Genomic DNA, 25,706 nt, shown 5'->3' with positions numbered 1-25,706 from the left:
TAAGACTAGAGACACATGCCTTGACTACTGGACAATAGACACACACCTTGGCCACTGGGCAAGAGACACACACCTTGGCCACTAAGACTAGAGACACACACATTGGCCACTGGACCAGAGACACACACCTTGACCACTGGACCAGAGACACACATGTTGGCCACTGGACCAGAGACACACACCTTGACCACTGGACCAGAGACACACACCTTGACCACTGGACCAGAGACAGAGACACACATGTTGGCCACTGGACCAGAGACACACACCTTGGCCACTGGACCAGAGCCATATACCTTGGCCACTAGACCAGAGACACACACCTTGACCACTAGACCAGGGACACACACCTTGACCACTGGACCAGAGACATATACCTTGGCCACTAGACCAGAGACACACACCTTGACCACTAGACCAGGGACACACACCTTGACCACTAGACCAGAGACACACACCTTGACCACTAGACCAGGGACACACACCTTGACCACTAGACCAGGGACACACACCTTGACCACTAGACCAGGGACACACACCTTGACCACTAGACCATAGACACACACCTTGACCACTAGACCAGGGACACACACCTTGACCACTAGACCAGGGACACACACCTTGACCACTAGACCAGAGACACACACCTTGACCACTAGACCAGGGACACACACCTTGACCACTAGACCAGGGACACACACCTTGACCACTAGACCAGGGACACACACCTTGACCACTAGACCAGGGACACACACCTTGACCACTAGACCAGGGACACACACCTTGACCACTAGACCAGGAACACACACCTTGACCACTAGACCAGGGACACACACCTTGACCACTAGACCAGGGACACACACCTTGACCACTAGACCAGGGACACACACCTTGACCACTAGACCAGGGACACACACCTTGACCACTAGACCAGGGACACACATCTTGACCACTAGACCAGAGACACACACCTTGACCACTAGACCAGGGACACACACCTTGACCACTAGACCAGAGACACACACCTTGACCACTAGACCAGAGACACACACCTTGACCACTAGACCAGGGACACACACCTTGACCACTAGACCAGGGACACACACCTTGACCACTAGACCAGGGACACACACCTTGACCACTAGACCAGGGACACACACCTTGACCACTAGACCAGGGACACACACCTTGACCACTAGACCAGGGACACACACCTTGACCACTAGACCAGGGACACACACCCTTGACCACTAGACCAGGGACACACACCTTGACCACTAGACCAGAGACACACACCTTGACCACTCGACCAAGGACACACATCTTGACCACAAGACCAGAGACACACACCTTGACCACTAGACCAGGGACACACACATTGGCCACAAAGACTAGAGACACACACCTTGGCCACTGGATCAGAGACACACACCTTGGCCATTGGACCAGAGACACACACCTTGGCCACTGGACCAGAGTTATACACCTTGGCCACTAGACCAGGGACACACACATTGGCCACTGGACCAGAGACACACACCTTGACCACTAAGACTAGCGACACACACCTTGGCCACTGGACCAGTGACACACACATTGGCCGCTGGACCAGAAACACACACCTTGGCCACTACGACTAGCGACACACACCTTGGCCACTAGACCAGTGACACACACTTTGGCCACTGGTCCAGAGACACACACCTTGGCCACTGGACCAGAGACACACACCTTGGCCACTGAACCAGAGACACACACCTTGGCCACTGGACCAGAGTTATACACCTTGACCACTAGACCAGAGACACACACCTTGGCCACTAGACCAGAGACACACACCTTGACCACTCGACCAAGGACACACATCTTGACCACAAGACCAGAGACACACACCTTGACCACTAGACCAGGGACACACACATTGGCCACAAAGACTAGAGACACACACCTTGGCCACTGGATCAGAGACACACACCTTGGCCATTGGACCAGAGACACACACCTTGGCCACTGGACCAGAGTTATACACCTTGGCCACTAGACCAGGGACACACACATTGGCCACTGGACCAGAGACACACACCTTGACCACCAAGACTAGCGACACACACCTTGGCCACTGGACCAGTGACACACACATTGGCCGCTGGACCAGAAACACACACCTTGGCCACTACGACTAGCGACACACACCTTGGCCACTAGACCAGTGACACACACTTTGGCCACTGGTCCAGAGACACACACCTTGGCCACTGGACCAGAGACACACACCTTGGCCACTGAACCAGAGACACACACCTTGGCCACTGGACCAGAGTTATACACCTTGACCACTAGACCAGAGACACACACCTTGGCCACTGGACCAGAGACACACACCTTGGTCACTGGACCAGAGTTATACACCTTGGCCACTGGACCAGAGTTATACACCTTGACCACTAGACCAGAGACACACACCTTGGCCACTAAGACTAGAGACACACACCTTGGCCACTAAGACCAGAGACACACACCTTGGTCACTGGACCAGACAAACACATTGGCAACTAAAACCAGAGACACATACCTTGGGTACTGGACCAGAGACACACACCTTGGCAACTAATGCCAGAGACACATACCTTGGCCACTGGACCAGAGACACGCACATTGGCAACTAAAATCAGAGACACACACCTTGGTCAATAGACCAGAAACACACACCTTATTCAGTAGACCAGAGACACATACCTTGGCCACTAGATCAGAGACACACACCTTGACCACTGGACCAGAGACACAAACCTTCGCAACTGGACCATAGGCACACACCTTTGATCCTGGGCCATAGACACACACCTTGGCCATTTAATCATTGTTTTCCCCACAGGTCTGCAACAAGTTCCGTGTTATACATGTCAACATTATTATATTTCAGGATGATATAGTTTTCGAGACTCATACAGATGGTAAACAATCAGAGACAAAGATTTACAGCAGTCGAGAGGCTACGCCACAGTCAACGTTAGGCTACGGCACCATGGGAACAATAGGGACGCCAGTCAGTGAAACGTCACCTCTCCTTAATGAAGTCTGGTATGTTAACTTTTTATAAGCTTGAATATTATCAAATCATACCTTGCTTAATTTGTTGGGCTTGTCTTGTTTTAATTTTAGAACTGTGTTTTGTTAAGGTTAGGGTTTTTAATGTCAAAATGCTTAAACTATTCTGTCTAGCTCTAAATTGGAGGCCTAGCTCTAAGTTGGCAGCAAAGGTAAGTCATTATTTTACCTAACATTCAAAGGGTGAAGATATTTAATTCAAACTCATTCATAAAAAATAAAAAATATGCATTTAAATTCACAGGCAATATCCAATTAATGTTGAGATGAACAATAAGGCATTGGTTATATTTAATAGTATAGTTGGCACATAAGTTAGCTTTTTTGATGCAAATAATATGTAAATTTGATATGAAGTTTTCGGCTATATTTTAACATTTCAGCCACACACCATTGACAGACTCCATGAGTGAGGAGGAAGACCAACCACCTTTCTTCAGCAGAGAAAATTTTGCGAAAAATAAATGGACATTGTTAAAACATTTAAAAGTCTTCATCTTAACTGTTGCAGCTATAGTTAGCATTGTAAGTGAAGTCTAAGCATAAAAGTTATATCTTGTTTCATACATAAAATTTAATTTGCTTATAGGTACTGGTTGGTTTCAGGAACAGATTCAAGAATGTTTCAATATGCTTATAGCTTTCAGCACAATGGTTATTGGTATAAAATAAATTTGTATAAACCAAACTAAACAAAATTTGTAGAAACCTTAGATGTCTAGCATATACATGTTACTTAATTTCTGAATTTTGTTTAAATTTGTTGCATAGGGATCTAATTTGATATGATTGTTTAATTTGTAAAACAAAGGCAGTTAGTTTAATTTTGTTGTTTAAATTGGTAAGTTGCAAGATTTAGATCTGACTGAAAGATTTTATATTCATGTACATAATTATGTAGTTTTGTAGTTTTCGTTGTATGAAATATTAAATAGAAATTTATTGCTAGAATTATTAAGCCATATTAAATTTAAATTTGCAATTTATAGATATATTTCATTCTGGACCAAACATTAACCATTGATTTGTTGCCAGCCCTCTTAACTTAATATTTTGAACTTGCATTAATCATAATTTAAGAAAAAGCAAGAGCTTGAATGTAAACAGGGAAAAATCAAATTTTACAGTTCATTGTGCTCCACTTTATAGTAACTGTTGGCTCTTAATTGTTTATCATATTAAACCACCTTTATTATATAATTACAGGTGTTTATTGTGATTAATCCGGAGCATGAAGAAACCTGGAACCAGGTGTCAGTACAGTCAAATGTAGATAGTGAAATTGTCCTTGAAGGTAAGTAATTATAGGTATAGTAAAATATATGATGTTTGAGTGTCTGTGTGTTCTGCACAATTTTCCTACAATTTTTTTTTTTTTTTTTATTGGATTATAAGTTATACTGACACCGACCGTGGTCATATGGCAACTTTCCAACTTTATTGTAATTTTGAATCTATATACCTTTCCTAAAATCTTCACCTTTTCCACAGGTTTGATTTTATTGAAATATTTTTGCTAATCTGGAGGCGTGCAGCTTAAAACATATTTTGTAAAATTTGTTTCATATGATTATAATTATCTGTTTTAAATAATTAGAATCTTATATATAACCTTAAGACGGTTGCATATTGTCAATATGACAGATTGTAATGCTACAGTTTAAACATACTTTTTTAAGCTATCTTGAGCATATATACATATTTGATGTAAGTTAATACAATTGCTTTATCTGTTTATTTACCCATATTTCAAATCATTGCCCCCATAAAACCAAATGAATGAAACGATATATAAAAAAAAATTTGGTGAACTAAAAAAATATTTTGATTACAGTCAGGTGAGCAATATAGGCCCATAACAGTCATCTTGTTTATCAATAATTTCAGGTGAAGATGTATGACATAATTGAGATGTTCATTTCATTATTTATTCTCAATGGTGTAGAAGATATGTTTCAAATTTAGTTCAGAATCTTAGATTTACTAGCTACAATAATTTATGGTTGAAATGTTTTCCTCATATGACTGAACCACAAGACATCTTGTGATTACTTTTTTGATTGTTTAATTCAAAAGATGCACTGTTATGAAGCAGGTGCTATTTAATGAGCCGGTGCATTTTCATTCACATGGGGCATGATTTATAAAACGTTTATAAACGATCACAAGACAAGTGTTATATTTGTTGAAAGTAATTAAACATCCCTTATAATAATGATAAAGTGCAGATTATATCATAGTAAAACCTGTGGGATTTTTTTCATGTGGGTTCAAACGTGTCATGGGCAAACAATTGTTTCCATGAGCAAGAAACTTTACATTCATTGCTTAGTAGTCTGGTTAATTCCAGGAACCGATTTGAGAGTGTTTCAATAAGATTACAGCTTCCAACGCAATGAAACTAAAATAAATTTGTATAAAGTACCTGAACAAAGAAATAAAAAAAAATCTTAAATCTATTCACTATTTTGATAAAACTGCTAATTTGCTTTGTTATACATAAAATCAACAATTATTTCAAAGATACAGCTTGGATTCTGTTTTTATTTATTCATTTCTTTTTTTCTTTTTTTTTGGGGGGGGGCGGGGGGTTATGAACAATTTACGCTTGTTTAATTTCTTAATAATAAAGTTTGACTCAAACAAACAGATTCTGTTTCAGATGTGCCATCTGGTGTTAAAGGGAGAAGAGTACTGCTCACATTTAAAGGACCATTTGGAAATCCGAATGAAACAAATGATAATTCAGATTTACTTAGTGTCACCCAGGGAATGAAGGCAGTAAGTAAAGAAAATAATTAAATAACATGTTACAAACTTTCAGAAGCTGAAAATCAACATGTCAAATGCACATTCAAATCTATGGGTCCCTTGATAAGAAAACAAATTTGTAAAAAAGGCCAACTTAGGAAATTGATTAAATATGTATGAATTGACTATGAAAATTGCAAATTATAAATAAAAAAATAGCATAAATCTGCGGGTGTGCTTCTTTAAAGGGACTCCACTGAGGTTCAAAAGCCTGAAAAAGATGAAATAAGAATTTCTTACATAAATCAGCTCAGGGACTAAAAACAGAGAAGTATGGAAAAGGCAATTAAGAAATAAATTTATAAATGATTAAAAAGTCATATTTTTATGCTATTCATAGCACAAGTTTAGTGAACAGCACTGCATTATGCTCATTTTTTCACAATTAAAATAATTATTATGGAAAAACAGAGTGAGCAAATTTTTGCACACAAGTTATTTTTCATATTTACATCAAATAGAACATAATCTTGAAAAAATATATTGTCATGTCAAAAAGCCTCATCGGAGTCCCTTTAAGGCTTCTGTTTCACATAAGACAAATGTTAAGCATATAGAAAGCACATGGTATATGATACATTTGGGTGGTCTATTTGTTTTCTTTTTGTCTGTTATTATAATTATATGTTTAGCAAAATATTTTGTAAGAAGAAAATCATTTGCTCACATAATATATTCTGTAACCATTTTGTTTTCTGATTCATTTCAGGTATTGAATCTATCAGTGAACATGGTGGCCCTGTCTAATCATTCCATTAGTACAGTTCTAAGAGAATTAGAGCTTAATGATCTAAAGACATCAGAGTAAGTTATATTTCATTTTGTATTTCTCATTTTGCTCGGGGGAGGGGGGAGGGGGAGGCTAATCACTTTCACAACCAACAGGTCAAAGTTAAAGCAATGAAGGAAAAGCAAAAAATTCTTCCTAACAAGTGTTCACTATTATGTAAATATGTATCTAGTGGACAATTCCTTTCACTTCTATTTCTAGAAACGAACGCCACTGGCGCGTTATAAATAGCTCTTAGGATGTTGTTTTGAAGAAGACTTAACAGTGATATGATGCACTTTTCAAAGATAAAATTATTGAAATAATTAGTTTGAAACAACCCTGAATTTTTTCCCCAGATAAAAATAAAAACTGAAGGCTGCTTTAATAATGTTGTTCAAAAGGTTTCCATTGTGTCAATTTTTTGGTAATTTTAAGAGGTATGTTCTCAGCATTGTCAATGCAAAAAAACTAGCATCTTAATAACATGTAGTGTTGTCAATATTTATGTTCTAAGTCAAATTGTAACTATTGTTATGGTCTGAAATTAATTTCATTTCGCCGTCTGCTTCAAAATCATTGTTGTTTTGTTGTTGTTGTTTTTTACAGAGACAAAGTGAATTTGAAATTTGATTACAACCCAGTGAGTATAAATGCAGAAACATGTCTACCAGTTGAATACAGCTATACTTTTACAGCAGACACCAAAAGTGAAGAAGTTTGTGCTCTAATTGTTCTGATTCTTGTCTATGGCTTGATCATCTTTGATGTAAGTTGTATTAAAGTTACTCGTACTTACTATTGGCTTGTTCAGGAGAGAAATTTTAATATCATTTGCTAAATATCTTTAATTATATCTTCTAATATGTTAAAGAAATCATAACATTTGTTTGTGAAACATACAGAAATAATTCCATAAGCTTTGATTCCATGCTTGTATAATAAAAATGACTTTGTTTCCTGGAGATGCATCAGAAATTATCTCATTTCCTTGTGATGTAACAGAAATAATCTCATTTGCTTTGAGAGATAACAGAAATTACCTTATTTGCTTTGAGATATAACAGAAATTACCTCATTTGCTTTGAGATATATAAAAATATTTTACCCAATTTGCTTAAAAATGTAAAAAGCATTTATCTCATTTGCTTATGATATAACAATGCTTGAGATGTTACAGAAATTATCTCATTTGTTTGAGATATATCTTATGATATATGACTTTTGCTGGAAAAAAGTAGTGATTTACCAAAATGGCTTAAATTATTCTAAACTTTGTTCTTTGAGGAATAATAATATTTTGTTTTTATTTGGTCTATAAATATGTAATCTTATTATTAAGTTGGCATTAAGTACTGGTAAATGTCAGTTTTTATATCTGAACATTTTAGAAGTAGTTAATTTAAATATTTCTTTACTATTCAGCTGGTACACAGGACACTGGCTGCAATATTAGGGTCACTGGCAACAGTTGCTGTAATGTCAGCCTTTGGTTTGGTGAGTTTTACTCTTATGTTAAATTCTTTGCTAAATGCAATCTTGTTATAGTGAGTGACCACGAAAGCTTTATTATATATGGACAATAAAAATAGAAATATGAATTATTGAACCATCACTTGACCTGTTATATTGATCATTCTCAAAATTTAAAAATCGTGATATTGATTTAAATAAATACAATCTCTTCATATAGATCACTTCTGCTTTATTATATGTGTATGAACAATTGCAAGATAAATAACTATAATTGCAAAATTAAAATTTTATTTTCTTAACAGAACTTTGCAATTCATTTTGAGGTTGTATCTTATTAAATGAGGGTTGATTTTACTATGTTTGTATAACCATAAAAAACTCTGTGATGTATCATACAATCTGCAAACTTGACAATGTCTGTTTTTCAGCGTCCAACCCTGGAGAAGATAATGACATGGCTAGATGTAGAAACTTTGTCATTGTTGTTTGGTATGATGATAATTGTGGCCATCTTTTCAGAGACTGGGTTCTTTGATTATTGTGCTCTTATGGTGTGTAACATTTCTTTTTCTTTAAAGGCATAATTATGTTTTGAATTTTCAATTATTTTACAAGATATTATATAATAAGCATTCTTGAACAAAAAAAATCTAAATTAAGAAGGGGAATTACTCCAAAGATTATTGCATTATTGCCCTTAATGGCTCACAACTGTGTGTTGTCATGATAAGCAAGGAATAACATGACAAGATGCATTTTTATCCTGAAAGTAATATTTTTGGTAAAGTTTTAAACACTATCAAAAGTAACTGTACTCATTTTTTGCATACTTGCTAATTTGAACAATATAAATCTGTAGGACAAGGGACACAACTAAGTGGTCAGTACTTGCAGAGTTATGCTCCTATTTTTACATGGAAAATACTAATTATTAAGTTTTTGTACAAATACTAATATCAAAAACAGCAAAGTTATATTCATCATATTGAGAATTGAAGTGCAAAACACAGAAACAGCTGTATTTAACACTGCTGAATTTAGATTTTAGCAGTTGTTGCCCTTAAGGGGCTGAGTGTTGCCATGTAACCTGTGTTACATATGCATGTACAATTGACTGAATTTTCTAGTAACATAATACAATGTATCATGAGAATTGATTGAACAGCTTTTTTAGATGCTAAATTGTTCACTTCGCTGTTATGATATAAGTCTTATTTTCATAGATCTGTCAGGTGTTATAAATTATTTCAGGCCTACAAGCTAGCCAAAGGTCAGGTGTGGCCATTGATAACATTGCTTTGTGCATTTAGCGCTGTGGTGTCAGCATTTCTTGACAATGTTACAACTATACTGCTACTTACCCCAGTCACTATCAGGTATATAAATTTAGTTATTAGTTTGCTTGTATCTGTCTTTTTAGGAAAGCTATGACCTGTCTGTTACCCCACTGAGAAGTCATGGGTTCGAGTCCTAGCTATAGTCAGGACAGGGACATGATATTCCATATGATTAAAGTACTGGTAAGATCTCCAGGAAGAGGACTTAAAAGTGATTAATATAAGTTGTTATTTCACAATCATTGAGCTTAAAGAAATGATGTTAACCCTATCTCCTAATTATATTGGTTAATGGAATTTTTAGTTAATTGAAGTTTCATTATATTCCAAGTTTAAATATGGACTTTGAACTTTTTAGTTAATTCAGAATGAATGCATAAATCCACATATTGCTTTGTTATTATTATCAAAATTAATGTCATTTGTCAGAAATGAACTATATGAACGAAGAAATTTAAATCCTTTGGCTGGGAAAGATCTCTTTTTTGGCTGATTCAGGATTTCTGCTTTTACACTTAATCAACATAATCATTTAGAAAAGCTAAATTTTTCCTTTGATTAAATCACTGCTATCATTTTACAGGTTATGTGAAGTGCTTAATTTAGACCCTAAGAAGATTCTGATAGCTGAGGTGTTGTTTTCAAACATTGGAGGAACGGCCACTGCCATTGGAGACCCACCAAATGTGATCATAGTCTCACATAAAGATGTTAAAGCAAATGTAAGTCTGACTGTTTTGCATTTTTTTACATAAATATTCCTATCAAAATCAAGTAGTGGCATGGCCAAGTGGTAAACTAGTAACCTATTTAATGATTGCTGGCAGCATGTGTTCAAACCCCTACAGAGGAGGGCAGTTTCCATGAGCAAAAAAACTTTACACGCACTGCTTGATACTAATTGGTTCGAACAGATTTGAAAGTGTTTCAATATGTGTAAAGCTAAAATGGACTTGTATAAACTAAATTCATGAATAACTGATGATACACTACTTTTTTTCAACATAGCAATTAGTCTTTAACCTGCAGGGTTTGAAAGTGATTAGCCTTTGCCACTAGTATAGAGCCAGGCCAACCTGTACATCCATGCAGTCTGACCAGGCTCTTTGCAGTGTTGGCTGACTAACTAATGAACTGTTTGACACCCCAATTAACAAATTCAGAAGGCTTGACATATTTAGGTTATTAAGATTATCAAAGTGAAAACTAAGATCTAATTTTAATGAGATTGTTCAGCCAGGTTGCCCAAAATTTATAACAATATTATGTTTTGTTTGGATTTCTGGATTTCTTGATAAAGTTCCATGGAATTCCGGGTAAAGTTCCATGGATTTATGGATTAAGTTCAAAGACTCTGAGGCTCAATTTAATAGTTAATCATTATCATCTAAAGGATTAAACATTAAATTATTTATAAGTAAAGTTTCATTTTGTTAATGTCACCTTATTTACTAAAATTTTTACAGAAAATAGAGTTTTCTAACTTCACGGCTCACATGGTAGTTGGTATTGTATTTTGCTCCTTTGCTGGCTATGGATTACTGAGATTATTCTACAGAAACATGGAAGATCTCGAGAATAAAGATCCAATAGAGATCACAGGTAATATTGAATAAAAAGGTTCACGGGTAATACTGAATAAGACAATCCAGTAGGGATCACAGGTAATACTGAATATGACAAGCCAATAGAGATAACAGGTAATACTGAATAAGACAATCCAATAAAGATCACAGGTAATACTGAATAAAACAATCCAATAGAGATCACAGGTAATACTGAATAAGACAATCCAATAGAGATCACATGTAATACTGAATAAGACAATACAGTAGGGATCACAGGTAATACTGAATAAGACAATCCAATAGATATCACAGGTAATACTGAATAAGACAATACAGTAGGGATCACAGGTAATACTGAATAATACAATCCAATAGAGATCACAGTGAAAACTGAATAAGACAATACAGTAGGGATCACAGGTAATACTGAATAAGACAATCCAATAGAGATCACAGGTAATACTGAATAAGACAATCCAATAGAGATCACAGGTAATACTGAATAAGACAATCCAGTAGGGATCACAGGTAATACTGAATAAGACAATAGAGATCACATGTAATACTGAATAAGACAATCCAATAGGGATTACAGGTAATACTGAATAAGACAATCCAATAGAGATTACAGGTAATACTGAATAAGACAATCCAATAGAGATTACAGGTAATACTAAATAAGACAATCCAATAGAGATTACAGGTAATACTGAATAAGGCAATCCAATAGAGATTACAGGTAATACTAAATAAGACAATCCAATAGAGATTACAGGTAATACTGAACAAGGCAATCCAATACAGATTACAGGTAATAATGATAAGACAATCTGATAGGGATCACAGGTTATACTGAATAAGACAGTCCAATAGGGATCACAGGTAATACTGAATAAGACAATGTAATAGAGATCACAGGTAATACTGAGTAAGACAATCCAGTAGGGATCAAAGGTAATACTGAATAAGATAATCCAGTAGGGATCACAAGTAATACTGAATAAGACAATCCAATAGAGATCACAGGTATTACTGAATAAGATAATCCAATACAGATTACAAGTAATACTGAATAAGACAATCCAATACAGATTACATGTAATTCTGATAAGACAGTCAAAAAGAGATCACAGGTTATACTGAATAAGACAGTCCTATAGGGATCATAGATAATACTGAAAAAGACAGTAATTCATGATACATATAAAATTTTTATGATAAGAATCTTTCCAAAGGACATTTTCATTAAGTTACACAAAGAACAAATCTATATAGGGCATTTTGGTTAACCATTATCTTGCTAAATATCTTAAATATCCATCTTTCAATGTGGACAAAAAATCTTTCAGCATTTTAAGGGAAAATTTAAAAATATGTACTGACTAAATAGCGAACAGTACAAACCATAATCAGATGGTTGTACTGATCCCATAGGTAAAATATGTTGCTGCTAGCAGGCTAGGGGTTATGGTTATCTTACAATGTCTCCATATGATAAAAACATTGTGCATTTTAGATATCAATGGGGGATAAAAAAAAATTTCATTACTTAACTTTTTCATTAGTTAAGGACTTCACTGAGAAACATTTGGTTTCGTCCTGCACCTTTGTCATATGACCATAACAGAGTCATATGATGAATAAGATTGTGTGCATTTAAGATGTATAACTTTTTCATCATTTTGGGACTCCATTGAGGAACATGTAATAGCTTCCTGCACCAATTTAACTACCTTTTATGATTATTGCAGAGTCTTTAAAAAAACAAAAAACAATCATATGAAATGATGATAATATCCTTATTACTAAGTATCAAGAACTTAAATCTATTTTTAGAACTACGTCATGAGATAGATATGTGGAAAAGGGCAGCCAAGCGTATCGTGGCTATTTCCAGGGAGGAGAAAGTAATGCAGGCTATATTTCTACAAAGAGTTGCGGAACTTGAAAATAAACTGGTCAAACAAATCTATAAAATGAAGTATGTATTATCGATTTTCATGGTTAATTATGATCATTTTAAAATTGTATAACTTATACCAAAATTGCAATGTCATTTTTGATATCTATATTTTAACCAGCGGCAAGAATGATGCTTGCTGTCTATTGCAATCTAGTCCAATATATCAGACGTTACAGGCTTGTTATAGGTCATGTCGTCAAGCTCAGAAGCAAAAAAAAATCTCAAAGCGACGCCATATTTATAGGACTAATTGCAATCCTGAGCTTGAAAATTATGCAATATTTAATTTTTTACATTTATTGGTTCTTGATTTTTATGAAATACTGAATGATAAAATAATGGAAGTTGCTATTCTGTCTTACTTACAATAAATCACTAAATGACATCTCTTGAAAACTATTTTCTATTGTTGTTATGACATTGATATGTTTACAGGAGAAGAAAACAGAAGAATTTCAAGGAAATGTTGGCAGAACTTGAAAAGAAAGTAAGTCACTGATTCAAAAATGACTTTTTTTCTGTTGTTCTTTCTTTTAACTTCTGTAAACATCTAAAATAGTGAGTATAGTTTACCAGTAGTTTAATGCAAGCTGAAGTCTGTGATGTCAAGTTGCGCTTGTTCTTTCTAGTTGTCTCTGCAGGATAAGCCCGATTCTTCCTTAAACTTGCTTGATTTTCTCACTATATCCCAAAAATTGGGAAAGAAAAGGCAAACCTGCAGTGGTCCCCCTTTTGCTTCGCATACAGCCAATCAAATCACTGAGAGGAGTTTGGGAAGAAGGGTCAAAGTTACAAAATCAGTGCACTTACACATCCCAGAAATGGGGGTTAAGAATGACTGTTGAAAGATATATGGAATGGCAATTTCACTGTGCACTGCCTTTAGAATGAAATATATAACTAAATGCATGTATTACATCTTTTTTAGCATAAAATCACAGATAAAGCATTACTGGTGAAGAGTGGGATTGTACTGGCTGTGGTCATATTGTTGTTTTTTCTTCACTCATTCATTGATGAAATGCATATTGGATTAGGTAACTTAAAGCTATCTGATTCATTCATTCATATTATTCGTTCATTTATTCATTCATTCATTCATTCACTCACTCATCTGTAATTCCCTTTTAATATTTTGTAATTAAATACAATTATGAAGTTTCATTGTTAAAACTTATTTTCTGCATCTGTATCAATACATTAAAGTTAGGCATTTTGGAGACAAATAGTTAATGTACCAGTTTAAGTAATTATTAACTATTAAAAGTCAACAGTTTGTCATAATTAATGAACCTTTTTGTGTTGGAATTCTAATTCATATAGTATAGGATTTGAAAAATATTTATCATGTGTAAAAAATGATTCTCATCGCATAGCTCTCACTAGACTTAGATGTTCATCACATAGACTAGCAATAGAAGAAGGTAGATTTAGAAACATACCAAGAGAAAATAGAAAATGTATTTTTTGCAATATGAATGTTGTTGAAGATGAATACCACTTTGTTCTTGTATGCCAACATTACCGTGAAATAAGAAATAAATGTCTTCCAAAATATTATTGTCATTGGCCAACACTACAAAAGTTTCGTATGTTACTGTCAACACAACAATCAAATGTATTAAATAAACTTGCTAAATATATATTCTTAGCAACAAAACTACGTTCAGAAATTAGTTAAAAATAAAAATTTAAAATGTAAATATTATTTAAATATATGATGTCATGAAACCATAATATTCAGTACCTATATAAATTTGGCCTTACCTGATTTATCTGAACTCCTAATATAAACAAATCAATGACCGCCCCAGATAGTATTATTTACTTTGTATGCACCAGTGATCAGATGGGCCAAGTTGTACTGGTACGGAATATTGTTCTTTTACAAATGTTTGTATTTTTTACTTGTTTTCAACTTTGTAAAAATCATTTGTTTTGATATGATTAATTTTATTCTATACTTTCTATTTCAATATTAATGCTGTCACTGGTTATATATATTCATGTGAATATTGTTCTTTAGTTATTTATATAGTTCATTGTAATAACATAATCATGCTCTTCTCATTGTAATAAATGTCACCGTCTTGCATGTTATATATGTGGGTAAAGAACATTTAAATATGTTCATATGCTCAATAAAATATTGAATTGTTGTATGATATGCTTATTATATGATACTAAAGCAATGCATCTACCTGTCTTATCTAACACTTAGAGACCAGTGACTATTTCACTTATGACAGGTTGTCTCTTGAAGCATATTCATATGTTGTTTAAAATGTATAAAAGTTCTCTCTTATTTTTTTCTATTGGCAAGTCATTAATTAGCAAAGAAAATTGGAACTGTGGTTAATACAAAATATAATCAAGTCAAGTCCTTTACATAAAATGAAAAAGTAAATTATAATAACAAAAAAATCTGTGACCTAATGTAACTGTCTAACAGGTTGGATTGCGATCATGGGAGCCATTATGTTGATGGTATTGGCAGACATGCAGGATTTAGAGACCATTTTACATATGGTAGAGTGGTCAACACTTATCTTCTTTGCTGCTCTTTTCTCCCTAATGGAGGTAAGGCTTTATTTATATCATTATCGCTCTTTTCTCCCTAATGGAGGTAAGGCTTTATTTATATCATCATCAAGCATATTAAGTTCTACATGAATCATAAATCCTAAGGGCCTATCCATGGACAACATATTCTACTCATGCGACCTTGCAAATACAATTAGCAACCACATTCTGTGGAACTTTTTAGGCTGGTTTCCACATTTTTAAGGACACATGCATTTTGACTCGAAAAGATGATGATCATGCATTTTTACCATATTATTCTTAAAAACCCTGATTGTGAATTCTTATTTTGATTATTACATTTTTCCCACCAGTATATGGTCAGACCAGTCTTTACATCTGTTTAATATGCTACGGGTAGCTCAAATTTAGTTTTGAATTCCCTTAAATTGCTGACAGCTCCAGATTCAAAACTGGTAAAGTTCATTACCTGAATTTCGTACAGTTAGGCATAAATAACAAATGATATACTTATTTCTAGGGACTAAAAGAGTTGGGTCTGATCAGTTGGATAGGTGGAGGAGTGAAGAGTATTCTAGTAGATGTAGAGAAGGATCAACAAATACTCGTGGCTATCATTCTAATATTATGGGTGTCTGCAATAGCTTCTAGCTTCATAGACAACATACCTTTCACAACAGCCATGGTAAATAAACATTTGTGTTGAGAAACTTTTGTCTCTTTTTCTATCTCGCCATATGACAAAAACATACATAATTCAGTAGAAACTCTAGCATCCTATACCTTGGGGAAATAGCAAGGATTTTGACTTTTGGATTATTTTCCCGTACCAAAAGGAAAGGTTTGCCGCAAACTCGCCGCAACTTTGCCGCAAATTCGCTGCAAACATTTTAGTTCGCCAAAACACTGTGTCAAGTGTTTGCCAGATATCGCCACTAGTGGCAACTCTGTGGCAAACATTTGGCGACTTTGCGGCGAATTCACCAGAATATTAAGTAGTTCGCCAAAAGTTTGCCAGAAACTTTCAGTGGAAAACTAATTTGCCAGAGATTGCCAGAATCTTTCTATCAAAAAAATTATTCGCTGAAAGTTCACCAGAAACTTTTCTATAAAAACAAGTTTGCCAGATTATCGCCACAAACATATCAGTTCTGAAAGTTAATCCAACTTTGTTCAGTAAATAACTATTTTGCCAAGGAATTATATTATTATGCACATTTAAAAAAAGTCCTTCATGTACCTACCTATAACCACGGATTTAAATGTCAATTAAAGTCCGTGCTATAACCTACCTACCTACCCAACCTTATTTTTATGGGTCGGGAAGTGGAAACAAACAAATTTTTATTTTTTGCCTAAGAGTTATCAAATTGAAACATCATATGTATCATGGAGGGTATTGTAGTTCACAATAACAGTTAAAAAATTATAAGGTAGAAGACCCATAATGAAATCGGCAATCTTCGACAATTACCGCCATATCTCGCCATTTATCGTAACGAACTTCGTTTGTTTACGTATAAAGTCGGAATTCTAATAATAGCGAATATCCCCGGTCACGTGGTAGTATTCCCCAAGAAAATGACGTAATTTCCGCAGATATCTAACATGGCGTCTTACAGCGTGATACGCTCGGTCGATTAAAAAAAAGTGTAAAAAGATGCAGAAAACTCAAGTATTCCGACTTTATTATAGAACATAACTATAGTGCAGGTAACCAGTATTACGTGTCAACCAAACCAGCTCTACAAGACATCAACTCTTCCTAAATCGGTTGATAATGAGGGTTGGAAAGAGGGAAGAAGAATCGTTGAGTTTGGCGTGTTACGGTCAAACCTAAGATTTTGTAAAAAATGTAGACTTGGACCAGTTGGCTACCATTAACAGCACTGATTAACTTTTGACAACATGTTAGGTGAATTTAAACAGGGAGTGTCTGGTTATTTGTATGTGAAATGTCGAAACACAGAATGCGGTCATGTGAATTGTGTTCCCTATGGAAAAACACACAGACTCTAGTAGATTGAAGACCTGTGAAAGTTGGAATGCCATGGTTCGTTGTCAACACAAAATTAGGAACAGGTAAGTGATTAATGTATTGCATCATAGTTTACATTAAGTACTATATACTGATAATGAATTCATTAGTTCTGGCTTCCAAAACTTTATAAGCCGCTTTTTAACATTTTTGTTTTTCATCAGATGCGGCATTAAAGTTTTGGATTAGACCCGTTACGAAACCTAACCAGAATAACATAAGTTGATTTATTCTTGTTTTTCACTTGCAAATACACTTGACCCGATCAATTCTTGTGCATTTTACGGTAAAACAATTATTTAAATATCGTTCTATACCAATTCAAGTAATAAAATATTAATACCGTCATTAAAATTGCCTATTTAACAGTAAAAACATCGATTTTCACCGACTACAATCGGCCATGACATTCAAGTGCCACGCGAGACCTCGTATGACGTCATTCGCGGGAACAGATTTGAATAGAGTTGTGTACTATATTTAGAACATTTTGTTGACATGATTTCGATATTTTTATTCAAAATAATGTTTTTATTTATTTTCATAAATTTTTTAGTATTTAAATATGATTTTATTGAATATAACAGTCAGTAAATAACCTTTTTCAACATCTTAAAAAAAAGTAATCTATAAAAATATTGGAGGCACATGGGTTCCTAAAGGTCAATCTCGTAATCACGTGGTCAAACATTTTGGCAAGATGGCGGCCAAGTGCCGAAATTTTTACCTGTCGGAAACTATTAGGTAGTTTATGTTCCTAATAAGATTTTTATTTGTCCATCCTTGGCTTATCAACAGATTATATATCGTTTTATCAAGGTATGCTTCACTTTACTTCGTGGCATGTTCGATAAATAAATACGAGCGTGTCAGATTCCTGGCACGATTATTGGTGGACTTTCCCTACGGGGTTATCTTCAGCGTTCACGTCATGTCATATATATAAACGGGTACGCTGAAGACCTTAAGCTATGAATTCATAGATGTAATGTCTCGTACCAAAATGAATATATCGATACATTATGATTTATCAGTGTTTATTTACTTGTCTTCCAATGATGTCAAACATGTAAAATTATGCGGACCAAATTTATGTTTCAGATTTATAAATAATTAATTTATTATACAGAATACATGTATCTTGTTTGTGTTTAGCTGTAAAACACTACTCCTTATTGTGAAAGAAGTGGCTAGCCGTACGGCTAGCCAAAAGTTCTAGCCGCACGTGACTCACATACTCCATATAATTTTGAAAAGTGCCGTACGGCTAGCCAATACAGTGTGTCCTGGCTAGTCGTACGTGACTCACGTACGGCTAGAACTTTTGGCTAGCCGTACGGGCCCGTACGGCTAGCCACGTCCTATTGTGAAATGTTTTATAAACTTCCCTCTGAACTGTTTTAATTTCCCCAAAGTCACTGAGAAATTTGAAAAACAAATGATAAAACGTTGCTAAATTAAATCTTGCAACAATGCAATTTTTAGTAAGACATTACAGAATCCTACATGTACATTATATAAAAGACACAGTTTACACTAGGCTGCCAATACACACAGTCACAGTAGTACTAATATTCAACGTACATGAGGCAGCTAAAAATAGCTCTATATTAATTTATGCAATGTGTTATTATCATGGTTATGTAAATTACAATCCATGTGAAGTTTTTTTTTGACAAAATATTTGTATACATGTACTTTAATGAAATAATTTGTTTCTTTCATTTTCTTACAGCAATGATTGATAGTGTAGGTGGGCCGGTGAGGGTCAACAATTTGTTGTCAACACTAAATATACCAACAATTGGAAATAAAAACATGAAAAGAAATGGAGAGACGTGTTGGAAATATCATTGAAACAGCACTGGCTTCTATGCCGACAGAATCTGCTGCATAAGATCAAGGAAATGGAGTAAGACACATTTACATTTACAATGATATTTTCGAAATAACATGTACTTGAATTGGAAGAATTTCAATAATTATTTTGTAATTATATGTCTATGCAGCTTATCATGGTATAATCCTATATTGCTGGCACACTCGTGGTTTAGGGAACCAAAGAATATTATACAATCCATATATGAGAAAAGAATTTTTAAACAATGGCTTTGTTGTTTTTGCATGTTACTCTATATTTCTATATTCATGTACATATTTCTTTTTTCAAAATAACATGAATGTGTAATTGTTTTTTTAAAAAAGTATTTATTTCTACATGACAAACTGGGTCCGCCTGGGCTCCTTGCCATTGGTACTTGTTGCTTGGTCATATGGGGGTTGCGTTCATTGAACGCCGCCTTTCCTTGTTGATCTTGTTTATCATATTTTACCTTCATTGGTTAAGACTAAAATTCATATTAAATACATGCATTCTTTTTAAGGGATGTGCATCATGAAGAATCAATGGTATCAGAACACAACATCATGGAAGATCTTATTGACAAGATCTCGGAGGATGTCCTTTGCCAGATGTTTGCCAGCACTAAAGTGAGTACTGGTAGTTTGTTTTCTGTATTTTGTTTATTTACGAAAGTAAAGGACTATGCAAAACTGACTGGTGTTGTTGAACTGTTTGTGTTATGTCAGTTGCTTCAATATATGAATATCTCTCCATATACTGTTTGTACATATGTATTTTTTTTTTATTCAAGGTCTATTCATCAGTCATATGCTACAGTTACAAATGACAGTGAATGGTCAGATTTATACAATTGTGATTAACAATCCTCAACAATACATCAAACAAAAATGCCTATTAAACTGTAAGTTGAAATCTATGAGGTTTTTTTTATATATATTTATAATCATGGTGTAGCAATTAAATGATAATACTGTGATAATTTTGTAATGCTATTTGGGGTCGTCTTCAATAGAAACAATTTGATGTATCTTCATGTGATGAATAATCGATATGCAGTCCGAATTATTTCATAAAAGTGATTACTAAAATTGGTCAGGAAAAAGTCGTGCAATTAGCATTAATAATTAACAAAACTTATTCTAGTAACTGTATGAACATTGTGTTACATTAATTATAAATATGTTATTGTCAATTCATTGGTGTTCAATCTTCAATATTAATTATTTGTCAATATTACGTTTAAAGATGAATCTTAAAATACAGAAAATATTTTTGAAATATATTTTTACAATTACAGTTCTCACAGACAGTCAAAGGTTGAAAACAAATCAGAAGTGGTCCACATCTTAAAAAACCTCACAGCAGATTAAGACTTTCCCCGAAATTTCCCTGTAAAACCCGCAGTGGTATGTCTTGTGCAGTAGATACTGCCTGGCACAAAAGAGGATTTGACAGTTTAACATGTAAGTAAAATAAGATTATTTTTAGCATATAGCGTGGCACTTGTCAGTCTGTCCCAAAATCTTGTGAACGCAACTCCTCTTAAACCGGATGGCAGATTTTGCTTAAACTTCCAGGGATTAACAAACTTAATGTGTAGATGGTAGTAAAGGAAGGAATTTTTGCTGCAACTAAATTAAACAGAATAATGGCCCTTTGTTGATTTTTAGTTTTCAACTTGTGGCACATGTAGTCCAAAAACTATTTGACCTAGAGTCATAAGATTGACAGAACAGTGGCGTGTGGGGGCATCCGTGTTTTATTGACACATTTCAAGTTTTTCTCAGTCATCATGTCAGTAATGATTTAGAATTTGTCAGAAAAGTATCTGTGTATATTTTAACCACTGTTATTGATGTATAATTGAAAAAGTGAGTTTTGCATACAAGTAAGACTGGTTAGTCAACATTGTTCTTTCAAACAGTGGCATTTAGAAGAAAAATCCTAATGGTTATTTGAATTACCCTGGTTTTAACTTTGAGTTCTGACCTAGCTGTCATGTTCACAGCATGGTTCATTTTTGTGTCGCCTCTATGGAGTAGTTGCAACATATAGGGATCATTTCTCCGTCGTCTTGTCTATCTGTCCGTCCGTCACAAAACTTGTCCGGACTACTCCTCATAAACTACTGGTGCAATTTCATCCAAACTTTACAGGAATGATCAGTACCAAGTCTAGTTGTGCATTTTGTCAGCATTTTCCGGTTCAATGATTTTTGTCAGAGTTATGGCCCTTTAATAATTTTTATTTTTAAAGTTTGTCTTGACTACTTCTCTTATACCACTAATGCAATTTCAATGAAACTTTACAGGGTTGATCTGTAGCTTAAGTCCTTGTGCATATTTCACAGTTTTCCGGTTGAATGATTTTTGGCCGAGTTATGGCCGAGTTATGGCCCTTTGATAAAAAGGTGTTTTTTTCTGTGTGTTGCCAGATACACAAAAGCTTGTCCTGACTACTCCTCATAAACTACTGGTGCAATTTCATCCAAACTTTACAGGAATGATCAGTACCAAGTCTAGTTGTGCATATTGTCAGCATTTTCCGGTTCAATGATTTTTGTCAGAGGTATGGCCCTTTTTTTAAGTTTGTCCGGACTACATCTCTTATACCACAAATGCAATTTCAATGAAACTTTACAGGATTGATCTGTTGCTCAAGTCCTTGCACATATTGCACAGGTTTTCCGGTTGAATGATATTTTGGCAAGTTTGATGAAAAGGTGGGTTTTTTTCTGTGTGTTGCCAGATACATAAAAGCTTGTCCGGACTACTCCTCAAAAACTACTGGTGCAATTTCATCCAAACTTTAAAGGAATGATCAGTACCAAGTCTAGTTGTGCACTGTCTGTCTGTCTGTCAGTCACAAAACTTGTCCCAACATGAAATTGGCCATCATGAGGCGACACATGTGATCACTGATCGCTCTTGTTTGTTATTTTGGTGTTTTTTTAACATGATACCTTGATTTCTTAACTAAGTTAGATAAATAATATAATTTATGAGCCACTTGTCATTTGTAAATAAATCTAGGTTTTGCAATGCAAATACATGTTCATCCCAACAGATCAAAATCAAGCCAGCAATAAATAATAATTGCCTTTGGTGTTTATTTTCTTCATTTGTAGGTGGGCTTTACTAATAGATTACTGCCACTTTACTTCAAAGTGGGGTTTTGGGGTATCATTCACCTTCAGTGATAGTTCTAGTTTTATCCAGTATAAACATGGTAACATGGAAATGAAAAATAAACCTTGTTTTTTTTCAGTGTACTGCACCAATAAACTAAATATGGAGAGAAGCTTAGTCACCAAAGCAGTCAACACCAAAATACACACAATGGGCCAGGGCACTGAAACTTGGAAGAGTGAAAGAGTAAAGTAGTGCGTTTTTAGCTAACAAAGTGACATTGCGAGCTTTTGTCTATCTTTCGTCCGTAAACTTGATCTTTAAACAACATCTCATAAATTGCCAAGCCAATTTCATGCAAACTTACGATATTGTCTAGTCAGTTTTTGTTTTGCTTGCAATCGCTATATGACATGACTAAAGACATTTAGTTTTATTCTTAAGTTATTATGTTTATGTTTGTATAAGACCCAAATATATTGTTAAGATTCATTTTTACAAATTTGAAAGCCATTTATGATTATTGTTCTAGTCAGTTTTTGTTTTGCTTTCAATCATTATATTACATGGCTAAAGACAATTAGTTTTAATCTTTAATAGTTATGTCTATATTTGTATAAGACCCAAAAATATTGTTAAGATTCATTTTTACAATTTTGAAAGCCATTATTGCTCTAGTTTGTTTTTGTTTTGCTTGCAATTGTTATATGACATGACTAAAGACATTTAGTTTAAATCTTTAGTTATTATGTCCATGAGGGGCATCCGTGGCCGAGTGGTTAAGGTCATTGACTTCAAACCACTTGCCCCTCACCGCTGTGGGTTGGAATCCCGACAGGGACTTTGGAATCTGTCTTGTGAGGAAGCTATCCAGCTAGCTTAACTGAACGTCAGTGGTTCTACTCAGATACCCGTTCGTGCCTGAAATAATGCAAGGAAGGGCACCTGAACGTCACGATATGACCTTTACTGTGTTGATGTGACGTAAAAACCCAAAACAAGCAAACAAAAAATTATGTCTATGAAATTCGTTGTTTGTATAAGACCCAAATATATTGTTGTGATTAATTTTAACAATTTTGAAAGCCATAATTGTTCGTGTCAGATATTGTTTTGCTCACAATCATAATGTTATATGACATATGAGTTTAAATCTGAAGGTATTATGTCCATGAAATATGTTGTTTGTTTAAGACCAAAATATATTTTTGAGATTCATTTTTACAATTTTGAAAGCCATTATTGGTCTAGTCTATTTTTGCATAACACATAACGCTATTGTTAGTATTTATTGTTATTAATAGTGATTTGTCTAAGTGGATGTCGAAGTATGTATGTTAATCCATGCCAGTTCATGTTTGAATGAAACTTTTTGTCCAGATAGAAGATTTCAAACTGTAACTTTTCTGATTTTTAGCTTTTACAACAATATTATATTTCCCATTTATGGTGCTAAGAAATACTGCAACATGTGCTGAAAAATAGCTATTGTCAAACATTGTTTATATGCTCCCCGAAAAATTTCGGCGGACCATATAGTCATTGGGTTGTCTGTCTGTACGTACATACGAATCTGAAGTCGTGTCCAGCCCATAACTTTGTTATTTCAAGTTGGATTTTAAAACTATTTCACAGAAATGATCACCATATTGAGACGACCTGTCGCCCGCAACATTTGGGTCGCTACCTTGAAGGTCAAGGTCACACCATGACCTTGAACAAAATCATGTCCGGCCCATCACTTCGTTATTTGAAGTCGGATTTTAAAGCTATTTAAAAGTAATGATCACCATATTGAGACGATGTGTCGTGCGCAGCATTTGGGTCGTTACCTTGAAGGTCAATGTCACAGCATGACCTTAAACAAAAATTTTGCCGGCCCATAACTTGGTTATTTGATGTCGGATTTTACAACTATTTCACAGAAATGATCACCATATTGAGACGATGTGTCGCACACACCATTTTGGTCAATACCTTGAAGGTCAAGGTCGCAACATGACATTGAAGCAAAATCGTGTCAGGCCCATAAATTCGTTATTTGAAGTCGGATTTTACAACTATTTCACCGAAATGATCACCATATTGAGACAATATGTCACATGCAACATTTGGGTCATTACCTTGAAGGTCTAGGTCACAGCATGACCTTGAAGCAAAAATGTGTACGGCCCATAACGTTGTTATTTAAAGTGGGATTTTACAACTATTTTGGAATTATCACACTTTGAACTTTGTCTGGGACATAACCCTGAAACTTCAAAAGATATACTTTTCTGTATCTAGGATCACCCCGGTTCAACCGGCTCTTGTTTTAATTGATTATTAAGTAATATGAACAATTCATGATAGCATCATAACTAAAGAGTGGAAATTTATGAAAGTCAAATATGTATAGAATCAGTTGCTAATAAAATGTGTGTAAAATTTATCTCTTTTGGGGAATTAATTTCTTTATTTTATAAATTTATCAAATTTCATTTTATTCTACTGATATGTTTGTAATATTTCTTTTATTTTCTATTGAAAAAATGTGTTAAACCAATATGTATTTGTTTTCTTATAATTCAGCTAGTTTTTATTATTCCAATGTTTGAAAAAATTGTTCGCCAGAACTTTACCAAAATGTTTGCCAAAATATCGCCATAACATATTTGCTGAAACTGGCAAATATGCAAATGAAGTTTGCCGCAGTGTTACCAAAAGCTTCTGGCGAACATCCGCAAACTTACTATGCAAATGAAGTTTGCTGCAAATTTGCCGCAAACTTTTGGCGAACATCTGCAAACTTTTACCATGCAAATGAGGTTTGCGGTAAATTTGCCGCAAACAGAAGCTACCTCCCCCTATAGTTTGCGGCAAGTTTGCCGCTAACCTCATGAGTTGCGGCAAATTTGCCGCAAACCTCATTTGCATGGTAAATAATTGCTGAAAGCAGTTTGCCGCAAACTCACCGCAATGTTTGCGGCAAACTTGCCGCAATGTTCACCAGAGAGCCCTTTTTTTGGTAAGGGTTATCCTTAGTAAAGGCCCTTCCCTGCCAACAAATAGTATCATCTTAGTCAAGTGCACTGAAAGTTTGAATATTTTGGCATTAAAA

The 25,706-nt window shown here is 34.8% G+C and overlaps 1 protein-coding gene and 1 long non-coding RNA gene across 4 annotated transcripts in view; both read left to right on the top strand.

Annotated features, from left to right (window-relative positions):
* LOC132756812 (P protein-like) overlaps positions 1-25,706 on the top strand; it is a 34,096-nt gene that overhangs the window by 4,542 nt on the left and 3,848 nt on the right. For all 3 annotated transcript variants that reach the window (XM_060747955.1, XM_060747956.1, XM_060747954.1), the window contains exons 3-18: positions 2,924-3,081; positions 3,492-3,633; positions 4,315-4,402; positions 5,771-5,889; positions 6,629-6,723; positions 7,298-7,457; positions 8,114-8,185; positions 8,593-8,715; positions 9,416-9,540; positions 10,085-10,223; positions 10,968-11,103; positions 12,906-13,050; positions 13,468-13,519; positions 13,961-14,069; positions 15,485-15,612; positions 16,097-16,261. In XM_060747955.1, coding sequence (XP_060603938.1) covers positions 2,924-3,081; positions 3,492-3,633; positions 4,315-4,402; positions 5,771-5,889; positions 6,629-6,723; positions 7,298-7,457; positions 8,114-8,185; positions 8,593-8,715; positions 9,416-9,540; positions 10,085-10,223; positions 10,968-11,103; positions 12,906-13,050; positions 13,468-13,519; positions 13,961-14,069; positions 15,485-15,612; positions 16,097-16,261 — 1,956 coding nt within the window. The remainder of the gene's footprint in view (positions 1-2,923; positions 3,082-3,491; positions 3,634-4,314; positions 4,403-5,770; positions 5,890-6,628; positions 6,724-7,297; positions 7,458-8,113; positions 8,186-8,592; positions 8,716-9,415; positions 9,541-10,084; positions 10,224-10,967; positions 11,104-12,905; positions 13,051-13,467; positions 13,520-13,960; positions 14,070-15,484; positions 15,613-16,096; positions 16,262-25,706) is intronic.
* Positions 16,785-25,623, top strand: LOC132756815 (uncharacterized). Its single transcript, XR_009629379.1, has 6 exons — positions 16,785-17,658; positions 19,350-19,526; positions 19,999-20,104; positions 20,269-20,379; positions 20,776-20,941; positions 22,746-25,623. It is a non-coding gene; the product is annotated as an uncharacterized LOC132756815 (long non-coding RNA).

Source organism: Ruditapes philippinarum, unplaced genomic scaffold (assembly GCF_026571515.1).
Source record: "Ruditapes philippinarum isolate M1 unplaced genomic scaffold, ASM2657151v2 ctg1408_1_1_1_1, whole genome shotgun sequence".
Classification (NCBI taxonomy): domain Eukaryota; kingdom Metazoa; phylum Mollusca; class Bivalvia; order Venerida; family Veneridae; genus Ruditapes; species Ruditapes philippinarum.
Note: the sequence above shows the minus strand (reverse complement) of the source record. Positions and strands in the feature narration are given on the sequence as shown.